Source organism: Rhinolophus ferrumequinum, chromosome 11 (assembly GCF_004115265.2).
Source record: "Rhinolophus ferrumequinum isolate MPI-CBG mRhiFer1 chromosome 11, mRhiFer1_v1.p, whole genome shotgun sequence".
Lineage (NCBI taxonomy): Eukaryota > Metazoa > Chordata > Mammalia > Chiroptera > Rhinolophidae > Rhinolophus > Rhinolophus ferrumequinum.
The window spans coordinates 42520574-42539456 of NC_046294.1; the positions used below are offsets into that span (position 1 = coordinate 42520574).

Sequence of the window (18883 nt, forward strand, 5' to 3'; positions counted from 1 at the left end):
CTTATTGAATATTTGATTTGCAAATATTTTCTCCCATTTGGTAGGTTGCCTTTTCACCTGATGGATGGTTTCCTTTGCTGTACTGAAGCCTTTTAGTTTGATGTAGTCTCACTGGTTTGCTTTTACTTTTGTTGCCTTTGCTTTCGGTGTCAAATCCGAAAAGACATCACCAAGACTGATATCAAAGAGCTTACAGCCTATGTTTTCTTCTAGGAGTTTTATGGTTTCAGGTCTTACAATCAAGTCTCTGATCCATTTTGGGTTAATTTTTGTGTATGGTGTAAGATAGTGGTCTAGTTTCATTCTTCAGTGTGTAGCTTTCCAATTTTCCCAGCACCACTTATTGAAGAGACTGTCTTTTTCCCATTGTACACGTATATTCTGGGCTCCTTTGCTGTACATTAATTGACCATATATGTGTTGCTTTATTTCTGGGCTCTCTATTCTGTTCTGTTGATCTATGTGTCTGTTGTTTACCCGATACCATACTGTTTTGATTACTATGGCTTTGTAATATAGTTTGAAATCAGGAAACATGATACCTCCACATTTGTTCTTCTTTCTCAAGATTGCTTTAGCTATTTGGTGTCTTTTGTGGTTTCATACAAATTTTAAGATTGCTGTTTCTGTGAAAAATACCAATGAAATTTTGATAGAGATTGCATTGAATTTGTAGATGGTTTAGGATGATTGGACATTTTCCTTCCCGTCTGTGAGCATGGAATATCATTCCGTTTATTTTCTTCTTCTTCAATTTCTTTCATCACTATGTTACTGTTTTCAGTGTACAGGTCTTTCACCTCCTTGGTTGTATTTACTCCTAGATATTTTATTCTTTTTTTATGTAACTGGGGTTGTTTTCTTAGTTTCTCTCCAATAGTTTGTCAATAGTGTATAAGAATGAAACAGATTTTTTATATTAATTTTGTATCCTGCAACTTTACTGAATTTGTTGATTAGTTCTAACAGTTTTTTGGTGGAGTGTTTAGGGTTTTCTACATGTAAGATCATATCATCTGCAAATAATGACAGTTTTACCTCTTTCTCTCCAAGTTGGGTGACTTTTATTTCTTTTGTCCTTTTCTCTTTTTTCCTTAATTGCCTTGGCTAGGACTTCCAATACTAAAAGTGGCAAGAGTAGCATTCTTGTCTTGTTCCTGATTTTAAAGGAAAAGCCTTTAGATTTTCACCATTGATAAATTTTAGCTGTGGACTTGTCATATATGGCTTATTCTATATTGAGGTACATTCCCTTCATACCCACTTTGTTGAGAGTTTTTTTATCATGAATGTAGGTTGAATTTTGTCAAATGCTTTTTCTGCATCTATTGAAATGATCATATGATTTTTTCCTTTATTTTTTTATTTTTTTAATTTTATTATGATTTTTATCTCATTCATTGTTAATGTGATGTATCACATTGATTGATTTGTGGATGTTGAACCATCCTTGCATGCCTGGAATAAGTCCAACTTGATATTGGTATATAGTCCTCTTAATGTTTTGTTGAATTTGGTTTGCTAGTATTTTATTGAGGATTTTTGCATTCATGTTCATCAGGGGTATTGACCTGTAATTTTCTTGTGGTGTTCTTGTCCAGTTTTGATATCAGGGTAATGTTGGCTTCATAAAATGTGTTTGGAAGTATTCTTTCCTCTTCTATTTTTGAAGAGTTTGAGATTGATTAGTATTTACTCTTCTTTAAATGTTAGGTAGAATTCACCAGTGAAGCTATCTGGGCCTAGATTTTTATTTGTTGGGAGATTTTTGATTACTGATTCAATTTCCTTACTAGTAATGGGTTTCTTCAGATATTCTACTTCTTCCTCACTCAGTCTTGGTAGCTTGTATGTTTCTAGGAATTTTTTCATTTCTTCTAGATTTTGAAAGATAGATTAGGTCTTATACAGATATATACTAAGGTATATGTGTGCTAATTAATGATATGTTTTGCTCTTGTTGGTTCCTAGACTGTCCATAACGGGTCTTATAAACTATACTCAAAACTGATAGCTTCTCTCTATATGATAAGTTTGCTTTAGCTCTTGCCTTTCCCTCCTGTACCCTCTGCCCCCAATTGTGCAAAGCTGAGTCACCCAACTTAGAATAAATTTTTCCTCTTCCCAATTCTGCCCATCTTTTCATGAAAACAAACAAACAAACAAACAAAACCCGATTCCTCTTCTGCTATAAGAATTCCTCTCTTTTTTCCAATAACCTTGCCACTTTTTTCTCATGTCCAGTACCTTTGCAGTCCCTACAGCCTTTGTTGCCTTTTCTGCAGCAGTCCTACCTAGATAAATTCTTTCTATGTTGTATATTTTTGTGTTATTTAAGAAAGTTACACCCAGAAAACAAATGGACAAAGGGTAACTGACTTAACAGAAAATACTTTCCTGTATTTTATCCATTGTATCTTGACTTTCAAAAAAGATTTTCATAAATAATGCTGCTGAGCAATTATAGTCTTACAATTAAATTTTTTTTCTGCCAATGCCTATTTTTAACTATTTACAATGACATTGCAGAATGTGGAATTAGGAGGATGGGAGGAAAGCAGAGAAGCATTCTGATTTAGACTGCAGAATTACCCCCAAAGGCTCAGTAATTGGCAGGAGTAACGAAGCTATAGCCATGGTGAAAGTCCAAACAAAGGTAGTAAGTATGAAAAAAAGGGAACAAATGACAAAGTGATGAAGTCAGAATTAACAAGATTTGATTAAGATTCAAGAGGGAAGTAATTATATAACTTTAATTTACAACCTCCAGCACAGTACACCTAGTTCAACTAAAGATATTTGTTGGATGGATACATGGAAGGAAGGTCACATTGGAAGTATCAACTTGATATTTGATTGAATGTAAGGGTGTGTAATGTGATACAAAGGTTTCTGGCTAAGTGACTAAATCAAGTCTGGTCTTTTTTTACGAAGGTGGTATGAAAGGATATTGGGCTTAAAGGCGGGGGAAGGGAGTGGAGATAATTCAGTTTAAGATATATTGACTTTGAGATCTTTGCAAGACATTGGATTGCAGGTATCTAGTCAGCTGGAGCTGCGGAAGGTGGTCTAGGCTGGAAATAAGATTTCTGTGCCACATTATACCATAGAAATGGTTGAGCCAGTCTGAGGAAAGTAATATAAAAGAAGAGATCTGAAGATGAAAAAAATTGATAAATACTGATATTTAAAGGGTGGGCAGAATAATAAAAACCTATAAAGATATTAAAACAAAAGGGTCATTAGATGTAAGAGATCTAGTAGAAAGTGGGGTTATGGAGGCCAAAGAAGAAAATTAATTTAAGAATGAAGTGCCTATATAAAAATAAAGTTAAATTATATGGATAAATATGTAATTTGTGATTAGGAAAAATACGAAGTAGAGACACCAAAATGTTACATTGATTGCTTAAAGGTTGTGGGATTTATCTCAAGATGTTTTTCTTTTCACTTATCTGTGTTTCCTACATCTTTATGAGATGGAAGTTTGTTGAGTTTTTTAAAGGGAAGTAGTGTTAAAAAAAAAAAAAGGAGGATGGAGAGGAGGATCTTAACAAATGGTGTGGAGGTTAAATTAAATATCTAAACAGTATCCATTTGGTTGGCAAGTAAGAGGTCATTGGTAATAACCTTTGCCAGTGAAAATGGGGTTGGGGGTTTCAGAAGGCCAAAATCAATCTAGAGGGGGTTATCTTCTGCCTAGTATCTAGTTTTATGTTGTTATTAAGAAATAAGTTCAGAACTGTACATTGTTTTCTTAGGATTCCCAGGACTGCTTTCATGTTACTACCCTGACCTTATGTAACACTTCACATTTGACTGAGTGTCTTTCTTATCAGTGCTTCAGAAAAAATATATATATTTAACCACAGGGTTGATAATTCTTTGCCTAGTTAACTTTAAGGATGGCTATATATAGTTGAGTCTCATTTTCATATCTTTCCTTCATTGTATTTTGACTGTCAAAAAGATTTGAACTTGATTTTTACTTTCAAAACAGTTTTCATAAATAATGCTACTGGGCAACTATAGTCTTAGAATATAAATTTTTTCTGCCAATGTCCATTTTTAACTACCCTGTTTCCCCAAAAATAAGACCTAGCTGAACCATCAGCTCTAATGTGTCTTTTGGAGCAAAAATTAATATAAGACCCGGTCTTAGTTTTATATAAGACCGGGTCTTATATTATATTACATTATATAAGACCCGGTCTTATATAGCATAACATAACATAACAACAACATAACACCAGCTCTTACATAAGACCAGGTCTTATATTAATTTTTGCTCCAAAAGACGCATTAGAGCTGATGGTCCAGCTAGGTCTTATTTTTGGGGAAACACAGTATTTACAATGACATTGCAGAATAGTCTTCTTGAAACTAAGAGTGAGTTAAGTTTTTCTGGGCTGTTATGTTATCGTTATTTTTACAGTATAAATCATGAAGAAAATTGTCTCTAGTTATTGTGATAATTGGTTATATAAAGATTTGATTGTTTTATCTTTTGATATTATAAAGGCAGCATAATAATAACTTATGGACTTAAAATGCTTTTAAAAAGAACTATTTTTCTATATAACTTGACTTATATACATGAAGGTTTTCTAAAGTAAAAGGTTATTCTATAGGTTTTATTTATTTGTTAGCTCTTCTAAATGTGATTAGCCCTTGTAAATGTGGCAGATTTATAATTCACTTTTTTTTCCTCACAGGAACTTAAGATATAGTCTTTTGGGGAAGGGGCAGCAAAAGAAAGCAAACAAAATATACAGTATAGGAGCTACTTTGAAACTATGTAAACTATATAAATTATTAATGTTATCTCTTCATGGTTAAGTCCACGAGCTTTTCCTTGCTTTGAAGATGGAGGAAGCAGTTTATCAATTAGAGTTTCTTTTTGAAGCACTCTCTTTCCTTGCCTTCTATGATGAAGCATTTCCTACATATCCTCCTACCTCTCTGACTATTCCTTCTCCATCTTTGAAAGCTCATACTTCTTCACTTGGCCTTTAATTTTTCAAGACTTATATGCTTTTTTTTTTCTTCTCATTCTATACCCTCTTCAAGGATGATCTCATCTACACCCACAACTTAAATTACCACCTATACATCGATAACTCACAAGTTTATTTCTCTACCCCCAGACCTTTTCTCTGAACTCTATACCCATATATCCTATTGGCTACCTGGTATTTTGTTTTCATGTCTCAAATACACTTCACCTTTAATAGTTACAAACTGAACTCATGATATCCATCTCCTCTATTCCTCAGGCCTCGAACCTGATCCCCTTACATCGTTCCCAACCTCAGCAAATGGCTTCATCATTGATCCAGTTATACAAACAAAAATCTAAGAGATTCCTGACAGCTTCTTCTGCCTCAACCAAGTTGTACTGATTTTTACCTCATACAAATCTTTTAACTCAGCCTACTTCTCTCTACCTCCATATCTAATACCCTACTCAAAGCTATCATTATTCCATTTAGACTGCTACAGTACCCTTCTAAGCATTCATCCCATATCTATACTTGTTCTAAACCCATTCATCATCCTGTAGCCATAGCAATCTTTTCAAACTCTAGATCTGTCCTAGCCTGGGCTCCCCAGAAAACAGAATCCAAAGCAAAGATACGTGTACTACTATGTTATTGGGAAGTTGTTTCAGGTTGGAAACAGATTCAGAGTCAGAGTTTAGTGCAAAAGATGTTTGTTAGTATTGTTGGGGTCAACACCTGTGGAAGGGAGGAAGAAGTAGAACCAGCCAGAAGGAGAAGTCAAGCAATATTGTTGGCCCAAAGAAACCCACACAGTTCCAGAGCTGGAATTGTCCCACATTAAGCCAAAATGATTGGGTCTTTATACCCCCACCTTGATTGAATATTCAGTATTCGATGAATATTGAATATTGGCTGCCTCGAGAAGGGCTATTGACAGCACTCCTAGTCATGGGGGCAACAAGTCCTTCCTTGAAGGGGTATCTGGATAGGGCATTGCCATGTTCACCCCTTGTGCTGCTTGGCTCCACCTCTTAATACTCGTATGTATTCAGGAAAAGTTCCTCCAGAATTCTAGTGTTCCTTTGTTGCTGGGAGAAGCTTTGAAAAGGGTAACTGGGAAAATCTTTATCCCCTGCTACTATAGCTGATCGTAGGTTGCAAATGATACTTATCTCCCTACTCTACTATCCATTCCTGATTCCGTTATCCCTAACTAGCATCTCTGTTGTTTTTAGTGGCTTCCTGGCAACATGACCCAGGCCCTCATCCTGGAGGGATCTTACTCTCTGGTCACCATGTCTTTCTCAGCTCAGGGCTTCTGCATTTGTTCATTTTCCATCAGAATTTGGCAAGGAAGTACCAAGAGGTCCCCAGGGACTTACCCAAGTGCCAAACATATTCCTCCTTACTCCCACGTGTCGCATTAGCCCTACCTCCACCTGGCATTCAGGTTTGGTTATCTCTGTCAGGACAATAACTCTTTTGTTGTCTTCTGGTCCCTGGGCATTCGGAGCCTAAAGTGTCTTAGTAATAGCTGTAGTTTATAGATTGATGAGATTCTTGTTTTGTCCTCTGGTAGAAATATTCTTCCTTTGTGGTCCAGAATCTCTAACCTTGCAGAGCTCAGAGTTACAGCAATGGAAGGTGCAAATTCTCCAAGTGGGTCACTGGGTGTGATGGTAAGCAGGGCTTATTGATTCCTGTATCCGCTAAAGAGCCCTTCCCTGCCAGAGGTCCCACTCAAAGCCGGGAGCTCTTTGTGTCACTTGGTATGAACCAGAGCAGTAGTCCTGGATGTGGAATATTCTACCTCTATAACCCCGAGAGGCCTACAGAAGTAGTGCTTCTATCCTCACAGTAGGAGATACAAGATGCAATAAATTGTCCTTTATTTTGAATGAGATATCCTAAAATGCTAGAACCTCCATAAGGTTTTTATCCCATCCTCTGTAGTCCATATGTCTTACCAAGGTTTGCAACACAGTAGCCATTTCTTGCTCGTCCAGACTGATAAGTATGATATCATCAATGTAGTAAACCAGTATAATGTTCTGTATGATATTCAGATGGTCCAAATTTCTTCAGACTGAATTTGGATGGGGTTTGGTTAACATATTTTTAAGCAAAATAGTAAATGTTTACCATTGTCCATTTCATACGAATGCAGACTGTTTTCAGACCATCCTCTCTGATAGGAATAGAAAAGTAACATAGTCACCAAATCAGCAGTTGCATATAATACACTAGAAGCCATGATAGTCTGCTTTAGCAAAGACAACGACTTTGTTATATAACTGCAGTTGGAGCTACTGCTTGGTTGAATTTGCTGTAGAATACTTTCATGCTCCAGAATCTGTCTGCTTTCTGCAGACACCAGACTGGAGAATTAAATATAGAGAGATGACAGAGGCCATCACTCCTGCATCCTTTAGATCCTTAAGAGTGGAACTAATTTTCACTATCACCACCAGTAAATCCATTTAAAATAGGGGCTAAAATTTCATACCAAATGGTGGGGAAAGTGTTTGTTTGGTACGTTACATTTAAAAGAAGAAATTATAAAATTTTATTTTAACAAATACTTAGGTTACAGTATTTAACACGTGTTCATATTTTTTAGAACCCAAGTATGAATCTGACTTTTGGGGAGAGAAGGGTATTTAAAATAATTTTTCTAACAAAATTGCATGATAGCTTACTTTTTGTTTGGCTTTTTTTTTTTTTAAAAGATTTTATTGGGGAAGGGGGACAGGACTTTATTGGGGAAACAGTGTGTACTTCCAGAACTTTCTTCCAAGTCAAGTTGTTGTCCTTCCCGTCTTAGTTGCGGAGGGCGCAGCTCAGCTCCAGGTCCAGTTGCTGTTACTAGTTGCAGGGGCACAGCCCACCATCCTTTGCAGGAGTCAAACCAGCAACCTTGTGGTTGAGAGGACGCGCTCCAACCAACTGAGCCATCCTGGAGCTCAGCGGCAGCTCAGCTCAAGGTGCCGTGTTCAATCTTAGTTGCAGGGGGCAGAGCCCACCATCCCTTGCAGGACTCGAGGAATTGAACTGGCAACCTTGTGGTTGAGAGCCCATTGGCCCATGTGGGAATCGAACCGGCAGCCTTCAGAGTTAGGAGCATGGAGTTCTAACCGCCTGAGCCACCAGCCGGCCCCTTGTTTGGCTTTTATAGCACTATCCTAAAGATGATCATTTTTGCAAAAATATTTAAAGCCTTCATTATTTTTCCTTAGAGACTCAGTCTTTTGACATCAAATCATTTTCTTTTGAAGCACGTATCATGAAAGCATCCAAACTGATTATCTTTTTACTTGATCTAACTTTGTTGGGTTATCCTTTGTATCCTATGATTTGATTTAAACAATTCTTTCACATCACTATGGTAGATTTTATGAAATCCTACATTGTATTGGCACATGTTTACCTTTATGTATTTGATGGGATAAATAGAGATAGAGGCTAAGGTTAATCAAGAAGGTATGTTTCAGTGCTGACTAATTTGATGATGATGATGATGATAGTGGTGGTGATGTATTCTTTTTGTCTTAATTCTTTGGTTCAAAATTGTGTTTGGGAGATTCATCCGTGATATTGGATATAACTATAATTCATATTTTTACTTTCATGTAGTATTCCTTTATATCATTATACCACATATTATTCATTCTACCAAACATCTTTTCTCATTTATCCTGTTTGATACCTTTTGCAAATCAGGCCTAAATTCTTTTCCCACACTCCTGTTAGGCATATTTTAGAAGCATTGACTTGATCTTCTATATTTTTTAATTTTAAAAAATTCCTGAACATAGAGATGACATAAAAGGATACATGACAAAAAAAGATTTTCTTCCAGCCCTTCCTTTGCATTTAAATTTTAGCAATCACATTTAAATTTTTCAACTGCATTTTCATAGATGTAATATAGTTTCAAACTATCTTGAGGATATTATTTATAATTACTGGAAGACTTCTTCTTTTGCCTAAATTATGTGTTTCCACAGATGCCATTTTTAGATTTCATTCCACGCCTTATTGCATTTAAGAGTCAAAGAGAACATAGAGATTTAAAGCACAGATATTGTAGTGAGAGTACCTAGTTTTGAATTCTGGATCTGCCATTTGTGGGCATGTAATCCCAGGCAAATATTTAAACTGTGAGAAGCTCAGTTACTTCATCAACAAAGTGGGCATAATTATATAGTATCTATTTCCTAGAGATGTAAAAATTAAATGAAATAATTTGTATAAATTCATACTTAAAACTTGTCTGATACTTAATAAGCACTCAATAAATGTTAGCTATTATTACTATATGCCAGGTGCAGTGTTCTAGTTTCCAGGCATGTAAAATTGAAACAGACTTGGCCCATTTTCTCAAAAACTTAAAACAAACCTAGCTATTATTTGTCATGCCTGGCATTCACCTTCTATCCCAATGGGAATCATGGTACATAGTAAATAACCATAGTATTCAAAATTGTGATACATTATGGTTGTGTAAGTTTATTTAGCATTAAAATATAACCTGAGGCTGAAACTACAGTAAGAGTTTGTGTGTACGTGTGCGCGTGCACTTGCTTAGCACTTCACTTGGAAAGGGTAGGGAAATATAGGGGCATGCATATGGAGGTGCCAAGAGGGAACGATGTAAATAACAAAGCAAGGCATAGATGGTATTCCTAGGAGTATTAGATATGGTAGGAATAACTATGATGTGGAAAGAAGATGATAAGTAAAGCTTGTAGCAGGAGGGTCATATGGTCAGTTGGGTGTGGAAATGGGTCCACACCATGGAAGGTTTACAAGCCTAGAAGAAGAGTTTGATCATTATCCTGTAATGGTCAGAACACAGCTGACATTTTTGAGCAGGAGAGTAATATGCTATAAAGAGGTATTTTTGGCTTTGGTCGTTTTATAATTTTTGCCCCTATGTAGAAGGTGCAAATGTTCTCAATGTTTGGACAATTCAAACAAAATTTTTTTCCAAGCTATGTCTAATTTAAACTCTAAAGAAAAGTCAGTTGTATAAGACATTTGTGCAAAAGACAGTTGTGCCTTTCAATCATTTTTTTTTCTTTAATGTTTAAATATATCATTTTTGAGAGATTCCAAAGTTTTATGAAATAAGAATGCTGGTCATGACAGTTCAAAGGTATGCAGATTGAAAGTACAAAGTAATTGAGGGTAATGGGAAATTAAGATTGCAGGGCTCACTCTTCAATTGTAGCAGGAAAATTAAAGGAAAACTACATAGCAAATTTCAGAATAAAACATGTATAAGTATTCAAGTCCTTGCAAGTTTATAAATTGCCTGGTATGCCTGTAACTACATTGCTATTATGTGGCCAAAGCACGGGGACTCTAGGATGTGTATTTATGGACTGATTCCCCAATAGATAACTGCACTATTCCGGAATGCTGTTGCTATGTCAATAGTTGTAGAATTATTGTTCTAAAATTTTCCCATTTTTCAACCTAATTAACTTAGAATGTCTCTAACGTGATTTGCAAAGAATTTTATATTTATATTTTGCAATCAGCATTTGACTGGCGCTCAGGTTTGAGACATGCACTACAATGTGTAAACATTTTGTAAGATAATAAATAGCTCCTAAATGTTTTATGATTGCCTGTTCCCTGCTAATTGGTCATGGATTGAAATTCCCCATTGTTTAATTTTTTTTAATTTGTGGGAAATTTTTATAAATGAGTGTGTTGGACTTCATATCACAGCTGTTGTCATTTAAAGTTTGGACAGAATTGTTACAAATGAAGCCCTGCTGTGAAATCAAAGTCCAAAGGCATCTTGGCATCCCAACCATTTCCTTAGGAGAAGATTACAGCTCAAGTCTGTTGAACTTTATTGCCTTGGGCCTCATGACAGTCTTCAAAAACATGCAAGGCATTTCTGTTAAAGAAACTCAGATGTGCTAGGACACAGGGGATGACATTCTTGTGCATAGCAGTGTCCTGAGCAAGGGGGTGAGGACTAAGGCAGACAGAAAAAGATGATTCACACTTTTGCCGTGTTCCGGGATTATTTTATAAAATCCATGGAGATGGTAGAGAACAGGAGCCAAATAGGAAAAAGGTGTGGTGTTTTCCTCCATGGCGTAACTGTACACTTTTTTCCAGCTTTATTGAGGGAAGTATAATTGACAAATAAAATTGTAATATATTTAAAGTGTACAATGTGATGATTTGCTATAGTATATACATTGTGAAAGGATTCTGAAAACCTTTAACGTATCCATCACCTCACATACTCACTTATTTACCTTTTTTTGGTGAGAATACTTAAGTTCTATTCTCTTAGCAAATTTCAGTTACACAATACAGTTTTATCAACTATAGTCACAATGTTATACATTAGATCCTCAGACCTTATTCATCTTATAATTGAACCTCTCCCTATTTCCCCAAGTCCCAGCCCCTGCAACCACCATTCTACTCTGTGTTTCTGAGTTTGACTTTGTTTTTTTTAATTCCACTTATAGATGATACCATGACATATATGTCTTTCTCTATCTGGCTTATTTCACTTACCATATTGCCCTCGAGATTCATTCATTTTGTTGCAAATAGCAGGATTTCCTTCCTTTTTAAGGCTGAATAATATTCCAGTGTATATATATACCACATTTTCTTTACCATTCATTCATTGGTGGCTATTTAAGTTGTTTCCATACCTTGGCATTGTGATAATGCTGCAATGAACATGGGAGTACAGATAATCACTCAAGATAATTATTTCATTTCCTTTGGATACATACCCAGAAATGGGATTACTGGTTTATATGGTAGTTCTGTTTTTAATTTCATGAGGAACCTCATACTGTTTTCCATAGTGGCTGTACCAGTTTCCATTCCCACCAGGGTAATGTACACCCATTTCCTTTTCCCTACATCCTCACCAGCACTTGTCATTTTTTGTCTTTTTGATCATAGTCATTCTGACAGCTATTAGGTGATATCATTTTGGTTTTGATTTGCATTTCGCTGATGATTAATGGTGTTGAGCACTTTTTCGTGTACCTGTTGGCCATTTGTATGTCTTCTTTGGAAACATGTCTGTTTAGTTCCTTTGCCCAGTTTTTAATTGGGTTATTTGTTTTTTTCCTATTGAGTTGTATGAGTTCCTTGAAAATTTCGGATATTAGTTCCTTCCTGGATAAGTAGTTTACAAATATTTTCTCCCATTCAGTAGGCTGCCTTTTTATTTTATTGATGGTTTTCTTTGCTGTGCAAGAGCTTTTTAGCTTGGATTATACAGTATCTGCTGGCTTGTTTCACTTAGCACATGTCCTCAAGTTTCATCTATATTGTAGCATGTGTCAGAATTTCCTTCCTTTTTAAGGCTGAATAATATTCCATTTTGTGTGCACATGCATGTGTGTGTGTGTGTGTGTGTGTGCACACGCACACACACATTTTGTTTATTCATTCATCTAGGTATTGGGTTGCTTTCACTTTTTGGCTTTTCTGAATAATGCCACTATGAACATGAATGAACAAATATCTGTTCAAGTCACTGCTACTTTGGGTACATACCCAGAAGTAGAATTGCTGGATCTTAATGGTGCCTCTGTTTTTCAGTTTTGAGAAACTGCCATACTGTTTTTTACTAGCAGCTGAACCATTTTACATTCCCACTGAGATTTTCTGACTATCCCACCCAATAGGTTTTAGCATCAGTGAGATTTCTTGCCTGATTAATAACAAAATACCCTTTGTATATAACACTTAAGAGAGAAAAAATATTTCCAATCAATTATAAGATGTCTCAAAGAAGTTAAAATGTGAAAAAATGTGTATCTTAGACTCAATGAAATACTGTAGTTAAATATACTAAAAGCCCCTCCAAATTTTTTTTGTATAAATTACACACTTTGCAACAATCTTTGTAAAGCAGGTAAGTAAAGGTAGCTGCTCACCACGGGTGTATGAAAATATCTTTCTCAAATGTATTTTTATCTCATTTCTAAAAGAATGTGCTTCAGGGACAGAATTTCTTTTTTCAAACTTACCTCATTGCTAAGCCTTGTGACAATTTGGAATAAGTAAGAACCCCATAGGACAGGAAACAATGTATTTCAGATTTTTATTTCCATTTATTTGTGATTTCTGATAAATGTCCTAATACTAATTTGTTTCATTTAAGGATTGTTCAAGTTTAGAGGAATATAACATTGCTGCAGCATTACTCCCTTTGACCAGTGCTTTCTATAGGGTAAGTTGCATTGATCTATATGTAAGCTCATTATAGTTTGTATAAATGTATTCAGTACAAGAATCCTGTCCCCTTAGGATATCTAAGACATATCTGTAGTTATATTTATTATAAATTTATTGCATACTATGTATAGAAAATTTAATCTATAATACTAAATCATCTCTTAAGATAGAATCACACCCATTTTATTCCTGCTTTATTTTTCTTTATAGCACTTTATAACAACTGAAATTATGTTATATATTGATTTGTTTACTTTTGACTATTTTCCCCCACTACAGAAAGTAAATTCCATGAGGTTGGGATATTATCTGTCTTATTCGGTGCTGTATCCTAATGTCAACCAGCAAATATTTGTTGAATGAATGAATGAACAAATGAACAAACTAAATAACTAAATGGAGGCAGAAATTAGAGTTTAACTTCAATGGCAATTTCTTTGAACCTTCTGAGAATTTTCTGGAATGTTTAGTGACTCTTAATTCTGTCATATATTACATTTTTCTATCCATGCCTTTTCATAAAGAGATTAGTTTTATGGCAAACAAATTCAGCAAATTCGTCTTATTCTCTCTTTTCCTATGAAGGATTTGTAAGAAGTTAAATAGCCACACTCTGAACAGCGCATTTAACACATCCTTCTGAAATGTGCAGTAGGAAATAATAAACCTGTGGCAGCCAGCCGACTCACTGTTCAGCCATACACAGTTAGCTTCAGGAGGCCTGGGACTTCAAGAAGGTAGTGTGGAAGGACTTCTGACTTAAGCTGCTCCCTGTTTTCATGGGCTGTAAGTCAGGAGAGCTTATTCAACATTCCCAGATCTGTTTTAGTAGAGAACTAGGCACCAGATACAATGCCTCATGTAGAGTCCTAGCCATGAAATGATCATGCCCTCAGATGCTAGCCCTCAGATGTCTTATTCTTTCTGTTCTGCCTGTCTTTTTTGTGTGTTATCCACCATTTCTAACTACTTTTGTGTAGCCTAGCTACTTTTTTAGTAGCTAGTAGGCACTCAATAAATATTTATTGATAAGGCCAGTTTTTTAAAAACTTTATTTCAAATAGTCTGTCTACAATCTCAGAGTTAAAGGTCTTAATCCAAAGTTCTCCCTAATCAAGAACGCTTTCTCTGCTGCGAAGTCACTGCATATCCTTCTTTTTTCCTACTTGTCTTCTCATCCTCTTCTAAAACAGATACGGATTTTATGAGGTTCACACTTCTGAGAACTGGGAAGTCATACTGAGCATGCTCAAGAAACATGTATAAGTCTCAATAATGTCAAACAAATGAGTTTTGGGTTTAGAACTAATGACATTGTCGAAGTTTGCACATCGTCTTTTGGTCTACCCTCTCAGCTTACGCTCAGCTCCAGGCACCCCAGTTTTCCTTAATGCGTACATACATACTAGCGTTCTCTGAACTTAGTTCTTTATCTCATTCCCCTGCTAGCATAGAGAACACTGTTACAAAAATAGGGTAGGTTCTCCTGGGTCCTAAGCCACTTAGGAAATTTGTCTCCATATCTCAGAGCAGCCAGAAAACTCCATCCTATATCTAACTAGCTTCATAACATCTAAGAGCACTCACAGGGCATTTGTTTACAAATAAAATAAAATAAAATAAAGCATTTAAAAATTTTCCCACTTTCAACATCTAAGGTATTTTTAAACTTAGATATTATTATGTAGAAGTAAAAATAAGAAAAAACATAGGTAAAATAAGAATTGACAGTAGAAACTGAATTGTTCAAGTGACCTGTTGCATAATGGTTTGTTTTTTTCTTAAGCTGAATCATTTAACCATTTTACAGTATGTGCTAGTGAGTGTTTGATCATGATAGCAGAAATACCATAAATGATACAAAGTAAGGAATTTATAGGGAGGGACCAGCCCTTACACTGTTACGGAAGCTGGGAAAGAAGTTTATTGAAGGCTTTGAATTAGAGTCTACCTGTTGGCCTAAACTCGCTGCAGGTCATCAGGGCAGCAGGTAGTCCTCCAACCTCGACAATGCAGATGACCTGCAAGAGAAGCAGCATTGTTGGCCATGGAGCTACACATGTTCCTGGCTCTGCACTAGGACAAGCTAAAGGAAGAGATCCAGCAGGAACTGGAGGATTTGTGGACTCAGTTCCTTTTCCACATCAACAAGAAGAACCAGCAGAACAATGACAGAGTACGAGTATATGACCTACAGCAGCACCTGGCATCCTGTACTGACCTTCAGAGTATAAGGGCTACTGCTTCATTTTTCCCTTCCAAATCTTGGACAAATTTCTCTTGTGGCCAACTCTAACCCAGAACCATGCAGGGAAGAGAATTCTGGGAAATATGCAAGGTCTGACAATTAAGTTCACGAACTCATCCTAGAAAAAGTGCTGCATACCTCATTGCTGAATATCACTACGGTCACCTTCGAAGTACTACCCTTGGGAAGCTATGCGCCAGCACCTAGTCCACCCTTCAAAGCAATTTTGAAACCTTTTCTGGAATGGCCATCAGAGCTGTCATTGTATTATCCTTGATGTCCTGAATGTTATCAAAAGGTCTTCGTTTCAATATTTCCTTTATCTTCAGGTAAAGAAAGAAGTCATTGGGGGCCAGATCAGGTGAGTAGGAAGGGTCTTCCAATCCAGTTATTGTTTATTGGCTAAAAACTCCCTCACAGACAGTGCTGTGTAATTATTGCATTATTGTGATGCAAGAGACATGAATTGTTGGCGCAAAGTTCAGGTCGTTTTTGTCTTTAACTTTTTCATGCAGCCTTTTCAGCACTTCCAAATAGTAAACTTGGTTAACTATTTGTCCAATTGGTACAAATTCATAATGAATAATCCCTCTGATACCAGAAAAGGTTAGCTACATCGTTTTGACTCTTGATTTGGACTGACGGAACTTTTTTGGTCATGGAGAATTGGCTGACTTCCATTGTGCACTTTGATGCTTTGTTTCAGGGTCGTATTGGTACATCCATGTTTCATCACCAATGATAACACGGCCCAAAACATCATCTTGCCTCTCCAAAAGGTCTTGGCAAACTTCGACTCTCCTTTGCTTTTGTTCATTAATGAGCTCCTTCGGGACCATTTTTTGCATACACCTTTCTCATGCCAAGATTTTCAGTCAAGATTTTCCTAACTGTTTTTCTATCAATGTTTACTTGGTCTTCTATGCTTCTCACAGTCAGCCGATGATTTTGACGCACAATGTGACGAATTTTTGCAATATTTTCGTCAGTTCTGCCCGTTACTGGCCACCCTGACCTCTCTTCATCAGTGACATGTTCTATCCCCTCAGAAAAACGTTTAATCCATTTGTACACTGCTGTTTTCTTCATGGTATTCTCCCATAAACTTGGACTAACATGCCCTGATTTCACTTCCACTCTTGCCAAGTTAAACAAGAAATTTAATGTTTGTTCGTTGCTCTAATTCAAGCTCAGACATTCTTGTGATGGCACACAAAAACACACAACAACAGTAATGAACGCCACTCAGCAAGACATCGCCACACGTCGACACGAACACAGCTATGAGACACTGATATGCAAAGGTTATGAAACCTTAAGGAGCTGTTTGTACAGTGCTGCCAATGTAAGCACACAGTAGCAAGTTTGTGCACTTAATTGTCAGACCTCGTAGTTCCAGCTCAGCTCAGTTTACACAGTACAAAACCATTACACTGTGTTTTTTTAGTTCTATGGGACGTTTTATACAATTAGTTAACAAGTTAGACTAAATGCCTATGCTGTTTCTCTGTATTATCAAACTTAATACAAAGTTATGTTTTAATGGTGGGTTTATGGATTTAATTTTTTGTTGTTGGCTTGGTTTGACTTGATTTGGTTTGGATGTGAATTGGTTAAGGTCCATTGAGGAGCCAGAAACCACAGCAGTAACCTGAGCAGGGAAGATTTAATACAAGGAGTTACTCAGTAGTAGCAGGGGTTAACTACTAAGAAGTGAAGAGAATTCCAAAGAACACAGGAATAGCAGATACAGGGAGCAGCTACTACCTTTAGGACTCAGGCAGAGTACCCAAGAGAAGAACAGACTTGGAAGAGGGCTCATCCCCAACATGACTGAGCTTCAGACCTTGCTGGAAAGATATTGCTCTGGCCACTGGATGACAAAGAAATTCACTGAAGTGCCACAGACCAGGATTGGCCAGCAGGAAACTGCCTACTGGAGTTCTGGCAAGACTTGCTAAGAATCCACTCACTAGGGTGCCAGGGAAACTTGACAGGAAGCCACGATCTGGGGTACCACTGAGACTTACTAAATGGTGAGCATCCCCCTAGCAGGTGCATGACACAGGAACCAGAAGGAAAAAACACACCAGAACCAGGAAAACAGACCACTCATACTGCAGTGTCCTTTCAGTACTCCTTAATGACAAAGCTTAATAGTGTGCCAGCTGGCAAATGAGAAATGTTTACAGGTCCAGCTCCTGTCACCTTAAACAAGCAGAGCAAAGAAAGATAGAATTGGAGGAAAAAAGCACCACATTAATTGACACTGAAGGGTTTAGGAGGATGAGGGTGGATCACACTGATTCTTAAATACTTTCTAAATTTCTGTCTTACGGCAGATTATTTCTGGTGCATAGACTGTTTCTTCATTCAGGAAAATCTGTAGATGTAAATTGTATTCTCCTGGCCATAGGTTGCAAATGAGCCATTCTCATCTATTCAGCCAGTGTATACTCCTGGGCCATGCTCGCATTGCTTCAGAGAATGGACTCAGCTCCATGTCTTTTTTAAACTTACTTTAAAAATATTTTCAATAACATTTATTCATCCTTTTTTTTCAACAGAACAAGTTTATTGAGCATCTCAATACACTAAGTTACTATGTCTGGCAATATCATGGGCAGCAATATGAATAAAACACTGACATGGCCACCAGGAGCTTATATTAGTCTAATACAATAAATAATTCCATCAATCAGATAGACATTTTCTAAAATAAAAGTAATACTTATACATGGTTAGAAAATTGAGGTAGCGCAGATACAAAATGCAAAAGAAAAGCTCCCGTTCCCACCTCTGATATTTTCCCATTTCCTCTAACAGTTGATTTCTTCCTGAGGGTATGAGGGTGTAAAGTCATGCATTATTGCCAGAATATACAGATAAAATTATCTTTTTTAAAAAAACTAAAGTAATCAAACCATTCACACTGTTTCCTTACATTGCTTTTTTCACTAAGTAGTACATCTTGGAGATCCTTCCATATACCTTAGGTAGATAGCACGTATACCTAATTGTGTTTGATGACTGCATATATATTCTTGTTAATGAAAAGATAGTATGTATATATATTTAGCATTCTCATAAGAGCAGGATATTTCATTGGCCCAGATGAGATGTAATACTTGTCTTTTAGAGCTTTACTTAATATAGAAGATATTCCACTTATAACATTATCTATCTTAGATCCTTGGGAATTTGTTATGACATCAGTTTAGGGTTTTTTTCCCCTGCAGATTCTTCTCACTTTTCTCTCCTTTTAATAAGTTGTATGTAATTCATGCTTCTTTAACTTATGAAGCCTTTCTTGAAGGTCGTGCCTTAACAGCCAGATTTAAATTGTTAGGATTACTCCCCATTCTCAGGCAACCACTAATTTACTTTCTGT

General features: G+C 36.4%; 1 protein-coding gene across 7 annotated transcripts in view; it reads left to right on the top strand.

Annotated features, from left to right (window-relative positions):
- Positions 1-18883, top strand: part of SBF2 (SET binding factor 2) — a 401342-nt gene that overhangs the window by 283619 nt on the left and 98840 nt on the right. For all 7 annotated transcript variants that reach the window (XM_033119785.1, XM_033119784.1, XM_033119786.1 and 4 more), the window contains exon 17: positions 13171-13239. In XM_033119785.1, coding sequence (XP_032975676.1) covers positions 13171-13239 — 69 coding nt within the window. The remainder of the gene's footprint in view (positions 1-13170; positions 13240-18883) is intronic.